The following is a 6,888-nucleotide window of genomic DNA, read 5'->3' as shown; positions in this document are numbered from 1 at the left end:
CTCACTGGAAGAAAGATAGCCTCTTTAACAAATGGTCCTGGAAAAACTGGCTCTCTACAATGCTGAAAACTCAAACTTGACCCAGGTCTATCACCATGCACTAAGTTAAAGTCAAAATGGATTAAAGATCTAAACATTAAAACAGAGACAGTACATCTCCTGGAAGAGAAAGTAGGAGGAACTCTTGAAGATATAGAGGTAGGCAAAGAGTTCATGAACAAAATCAAACTGCAAGGGAAACAGCTGGAAAAATTAACAACTGGGACCTGCTCTTATTGAGAAGATTTTGCATGTCAAAAGAAACTACCAACAAAGTGAAAAGACAACCCAAAATTTGGAGAAAATCATGACAAATAAGTACTCAAAGGTCTGCTCTCTAGAATTTATAAAGAACTAAAAAACACTAGGGCCCCAAAATTTAAAGACCCAGTCCAAAAATGGGCATCTGAGATGAATACATGCTTCTCAGAGGATGAAATTAAAGAAGCGAATAAATATATGAAAAAATGCTCCACATCACTAGCCATCCACGAAATTCAAATTAAAAAAAGATTGGGATATCATCTCACCCCAGAAAGAATGGCTATCATAAAGAAATCACCCCTCAATAAATGTTGAAGAGGCTGTGGGGAAAAAGGAACCCTTCTCCACTGCTGGTGGGAATGTAGACTGGTACAACTGTTATGGAAATCAGTGTGGAGACTCTTTAGAAAAGTTGGACTGGAAATCCCATTTAAACCAGCTATTCCTCTACTGGGAATTTTCCCGGATGATCTGAAAACATCATATCATAGGGATATGTGTGCCTATGTTTATACCAGCACAATTTGTGATAGCCAACTCTTGGAAACAACCAAGATGCCCATCACCTGAGGAATGGTTGAAAAAGATGTGGTATTTTTACACAATGGAGTAATATTCAGCTATAAATAATGATACACTCAAAGCCTTTATATTAAATGGATGCCACTTGAACATATACTCATAAGTGAAATTAACCAGACACACATATCATATAGTTTCCCTAGTATAAGAACTCAAAAGAAGAAATACAAATAGAAAGGTATAATACAAGTAAAAAGAAAGCAGGAACTCAAGGACTAACCAATTAAGAGAGGGAAAGGAGAAGAGCTAGGAAACATGACAGTGAGAAGCCATACAGTTATATATAGAAGACGGGCAAAGCAATGATCCTGAGAATCTCCAGAAGATTTGTGAATCTAGCAGTTAATTGGAAAGATTCTCACTCTAATTATATATACTAATACCTGTGAACTAAGCAACTGCACTGAAGATGGTAATCTTTAATAGTAGTTTCATGCTTGGAGTGCCTGTCATTCTGGTCTTCTGAATACGGGCTGCTTGTCATGACATGCCAGTTGCTGCTGTGTGCTGTCTCTCAGGTAGTTGATTGTTCAAAAAGAAGCAGGTGGTGAATGAAAGCAAGAGACAGGAAAAGGAATGTTGTGGGACTGTCCTGCTTCAAGGTTGTATATGGTGAGATTTTTAGACTTATGTGTAAACATAGGAATTATATAATTCTTTATGCCTATTTTTAAAAATATATTCTAATTTTTAAATGTTTTTTCATCATATTCTGTAGGGACTTAAAGTTCAACATATCAATACTTGATGAAAAATACCTGTTCCATGTTATGCCTACGATGTTTGATATTCAGACAGATAGTGAGCTTAAGCTTAACAGCCTAGGTTGTATGGTAATAATAATAAGCTTTTCTTCTGGATGGTTAACAACCTAAGTTTGCAGACCAAAATTAGAGAAAAAGGAGGGCCGCAAGGAAAGCCAACATTTTGGCCCTAGCCTTCCAAGGCCAATTAAGACTCAGGACATATGAGAACTTGTACTGTAACATCATGTAACTTGGTAGTGTCCCAAATTTTCTGATCAAGGAGATTATGGGGCCAAAGAGGAAAGTGATCAATGATGTAGAGTGTGCCTAAGGAGAGTCACATGGAGAGAAAACATTCTCTCAGGCTTTCACAGAGAGCACATTGCCAGCAATGGCCGTGACTCATCCACATGGTTGACACTGACAAAGGTTCTACAATCTGAGGTACAGGATCTCAGGATAAATCCTGAGGGGATTTCACTGACCTTCTCAGACCCAAAAGCTACAACTCTTGTTGCATAGGTCCTGCTTTACCTTGGTCTTAACCATCCAGCAGAAAAGTATAAAAACAAGTATAAGAAGTAAAGCCATGGTGTTATATTGAGCTATGGGGGACTCAGGTCAACAATTTCTGACATTGTCAGTCAAGCGGAAGACCCAATACTATTATGGACTACTGGACTCTTTTAGAATATTCTGCTGAGTTAACACACCTATAATATTCAAATAACGGAACTTAACAAAAAAGGGGATACAGATGAATGTCCATTTTGTATCTGTGTATTCAAAATGGTTAGGATAGATATATAGTTACATTCTCTTAAAGAATAGAGGGATTTGTTCTAATAGTGTTTGTAAATAGGATATCATGTTCGCATCTTGTACAGCAATTAACCACTAGGAAGAATGTATGCAATGTATTAATTATTGGAACTGTCCTAACAATTTGGTTTGAAACTGTCTCATTGCTATTTGTTCATCAATAAAATTATGGAAAAAATACCAAAAAATAAAAAATAAAAATAATGAAAAAAAAAAAAAACCACACTACAGATTTTAAAGACTTAATAAGAAAAAAATTTCAAATTACTTATGGACAACTGTTTGGGCCTTTAAAATGTATGAGATATATAATGCTACATATCAGGTATATACGTCAACATGTATTTGATATATTAGGTTAAGGGAAATATATTGTTAAAATTAAAAAAAAAAAAAGAAAGAAAAGAAAAAACCTTGCCGGTTTAGTTTCTCTTTTCTTATTTTTTTTTTTTTTGTGACTGGGTCTCACTATGTCAACCTGGCTGGCCTTGAACTTCTGGTGATCCTCCAGCCTCTACCTCTTAAGTGTTGGGATTACACATGTGAACAACCATACCTGGCCACTGTTTGGTTTTCAAATGTACTTTCACCTTAAATATACACTGATTAAGCGCTGCCTAAAATACGAATGACCTCTATTAAACGATCAATGAATTATTTAACACAAAATATTTGTTCACTGATTTAAAACTAAAGGCAAAATTCATAGTCTTCATAAACTTTTTATTTTGGAAATTTGTGTTATCAATTTTCGTCACTGCACCTCCTCTGTGGTTCTGAAAAGCTTGATCTTCTGGCTCATGTACTCCATTATTCTGCACAGAACATTTTCATGTGATTTTTAGATGTGATGTATATAAGTCCAGTCACTATTGTGATTCTTCAGCAACTCTGCAGAACAAATGCAATGGGAACTAAGGGAGCCCAAGATGCTTTTATGGCTCCCCATTTCCTATGCCTACAAGAATTAGCTGGTGTGAGTTTAGAAAGCTCAGATAAGGGAAGAGAGAGACATTTATGGCGGTTTTACAAAGAACCTTACTTTTTTTTTTTTGTATTTTAGGGTAGGGTCTACAGGGTGTTCAGGGTCTCACTACTAGAATGGACTCATAGTGATCTGCTTGTTTACAGCCTCCCAAGAGCTGGGATTACAGGCATTGCGCCACCACAGTCTCAAATGCCATCTCAGTGAGCCCCAGGGGCGGCAAGGCAGGCCCAGAGAACATTACTTTGAAAACACCTCCCTTTAAAGTATCATATTAGTAAAAAATAAGCAATGCATGCTTACTCTGGGCTTTTTGAAGAATAGTTACAATGTAAAAGAATTTTAGCATGCCTTCCATCACTGGCCAGGGACTCTAAGATAAGTTTTTGTCTCTTTTACCTCTGCTTACCAAGAGTACCAGGTGGAAGAGGGAGAAATGGCAAGAAGCATTTCCCCTAAATGTCAGCTACAATAAAATGAGGAAAGGGGTACTTAGATGGGGATAGAGAAGAAGTTTCTCTTTTACTTGGTGAACTTCTGCACTGTTTGAAGTCTTTTTGGTAAACACAGTGTTTCCTAAGGCTTCCTATTACAACACCCTAGCAGATCAAGAATGTGGACTTACCTAGGAGACCAAGACTGAGATGTGAGCAGAGGACTGACTTGCCTCGATGCAATCAATTTGCTAAAAGCGGATGGGTAACTCACTTGGAAGACAGTCTCTTCTTTGTTTTGTTTCTCTACAGGAGAACTGGTACTACTTCGGGAACTGATGGTTTCTTTTCTAACAGAAAGAAAAAAATTGAAGGGCAGAAGATCACGTCTTTGTTCGTGGCAATCAAAGCAGCAAGTAAGAGAAAGAGAGTAATTTAACATACTTCTGGCTGGTTTTGTAAAGCAACTCTGCCATCCCCGAGTTTTTCGATGTTGGCCCCGTAGTGCTTGGGTTACTATGAGGAGGTGGTGCCAGCCGTGCATTACCATGCTGGGGCTCACTGTTACGATGACCAGTCTTTGGCTCCATGTGGCACAGCTCCTTAGAAAACACAAGTGCAGTGAATTTCAAATTTAAGTAACCTACATGTGTTAGATACTATATAGAAAATAAGTGACTTTTACTAAAGTATTACCAAAAGCAGAAACAGTAAGTACACACCAAAAGCCACACAGCATGGAAACAAATCTACCAAAACCATAGAAAGAAAGAGCTATCAAAATTACCTGTAAACTTTTAACATTTGTGTTTTTTGTAGCAGATCCAGAATTTGCCTGTGATCCTTTTCCAGGCATGAGTTTGGCACTGGAAGATTGTTCACTTGTATCTTTGATGAGGCACAATTTTGTATTTTTAAGTTTTTTGGGAGACTTCACCTTATCAGCAATTGTATTTGAGCTCTTTGCTTCACAGAGTTCTCTATTTTTCGGAGTAAATGACACAATGATCCTATTACCAAAGACATCTTCATTTTCCATTCGCTTCTGAGCCCGTTCTGCACTATCCTGGTTTATGAAGCGGAGAATTGCACTGCAGCCTGTGATACTCAGCACTTTCCCACCACAGTTATCAGACAGGCGCCTGAGCCTGTTGCTGATGCTCTTGCCATCTTTATTTGCTGGCAGGTTATAAACATAGAGCAGAGTGTGGCACTGCTGATACAAAGGAAAGACATGTTAATTAGGTTAGGCATGTTAAATGGTTAACTCAAGGGCATACAATTTCAAAACATGGGATGTGATTGTGAGTTTCGAGAACATAAAATTATTTAGTATTGGCAAGATAACTAAACCTTGTTATAAAAAAACAACGGGGATAGAAAACTACATATATTACATAATTCAATTCTATAAAATGTCCAACAAGGCAAATTTGCAGATACAGATTAGTAGCTGACTTGAGGTGGGAATGGAGATAAACTATGGATTAGCATAAGAGAACCTATTGAAATTATGGATATATTTTAAATGAGCACTGAATAGTACACTTACAAGTGGTAGGTTTATGCACTGTAAATCATAGTTTAGTAAAATTTTTACAAGTCTATTATATTTATTTAGAAGGGCTCTAGAATCATATTGCGTACAGGGCTGGGGAGATAGCTCAGCGGTCTAAGCACCTGCCTGGCAAGCACAAGGTCCTGGGTTCAATCCCCAGTACTGCATGCTGTGCTGGCCCCAGAACCCTGGGCACCCCATACCAGCCCTGAAACCAGGCATGGTGGTGCATGCCTGTAATCCCAGAGCTGGGAGGTTGAGATAGGAGGATCACTATGAGTCTGAGGATAATACCAAACTGGTAATAGTGATCACCTGTACAGGGTGGGGCTGTAGAGTTTTTACTTGCACACTTTGTATTTAGTTTTCATCCATTTTCCTAATAAACATTACTTTTCTAATCAGTGGCTTTTATTAGTATAAGAAAGGTGTTGATCAACAAAATCTATGCTTTTCCTATAACACCTTGGACTCAAGACGCAGGCAAAATACACATTTAATGTATTAAAGGGAAATAAAAAAAAAAAGAAAAAAATGTGTCAAGCTATCCCTCTAGTGATTGAGAAAAAATATCTGATAACAAATGTTTTAGCTGATTAGGGTCTTGCTTCTGCTTTTGTTTCAAATACTATATTTGACTTAATGGCCTTCAAAGCTAAAAAAAAAAAAGTGAGACAATAGGGAATTGACATGTAGATTCACGTAATTAGCATTCACTTCCTACTGTCCAAAGGTAGCTATTGTTTTATATCAAATAGATGGAAATGGATTTTTTTTAAATAAAAGGAAAATTCATAAGTATTAATTCTTTATTTGTAGAAGAAACACTGGAGGCTTCCAGGCCTAATTTCAAAATCCGATCAGCCTCCTACAAAAGGACAACTCTATTTGGATATCTCAATTTCCTTGTTAAGGGCTTTCAGCCTCTATAATATAACATTGGAAAATGGCAAAAATAATGTAAATCCACTTACTGGCATTTTTAGCGGTAACCTGGGAGGCAAATCCAAAATGAATTCTTCAAATCTGATCAGTTCATTAGCATGATGCAGCAGTGCTTCTGAGGCCTGGTTTTTATGGACTAAAATTATGTGGAAACCATGCCTGTGTCTCAGGTCACTAAGTTCCAATGCAAAATTAACATCAGCTGAAAGAAAATATTCAAATAAACCCATCTCTAAACATTAGAAACACTTGACAGTCCTAGGGACACCCCTTGGAAGAAAAGAGTGCTGGTTTGCATTCAAAATTGCTTTTCTCCCCTTATGTGAACAGAAATATATTTCCTAGCAGAACTGACATGGTAAGAAAATTTTACTACATACCTATGTAAAATTCTAAAACACACACTACTTCTAGCATTAATGGGGCAAATACATACGTATGTTGAGGAGACTCACATTTGGAACTTACTCATATTGGACTTTTTTTTTTTTTTTTTTTTTTTTTTGTGAAACT

General features: G+C 37.1%; 1 protein-coding gene across 3 annotated transcripts in view; it reads right to left on the bottom strand.

The window, feature by feature from the left end:
- Marf1 (meiosis regulator and mRNA stability factor 1) overlaps positions 1 to 6,888 on the bottom strand; it is a 53,053-nt gene that overhangs the window by 33,190 nt on the left and 12,975 nt on the right. For 2 of the 3 annotated variants that reach the window (XM_023704665.1, XM_023704666.1), the window contains exons 7-10: positions 6,405 to 6,577; positions 4,660 to 5,088; positions 4,317 to 4,474; positions 4,064 to 4,222 (exon numbers count right to left, since the gene is read on the bottom strand). In XM_023704665.1, coding sequence (XP_023560433.1) covers positions 4,064 to 4,222; positions 4,317 to 4,474; positions 4,660 to 5,088; positions 6,405 to 6,577 — 919 coding nt within the window. The remainder of the gene's footprint in view (positions 1 to 4,063; positions 4,223 to 4,316; positions 4,475 to 4,659; positions 5,089 to 6,404; positions 6,578 to 6,888) is intronic. The other variant, XM_023704667.1, reaches the window with a different exon arrangement.

Source organism: Octodon degus, unplaced genomic scaffold, assembly GCF_000260255.1.
Source record: "Octodon degus isolate 3935 unplaced genomic scaffold, OctDeg1.0 scaffold00200, whole genome shotgun sequence".
In the NCBI taxonomy this organism is placed as follows: Eukaryota; Metazoa; Chordata; class Mammalia; order Rodentia; family Octodontidae; genus Octodon; species Octodon degus.
This window is presented reverse-complemented; position numbering and strand designations above follow the sequence as displayed.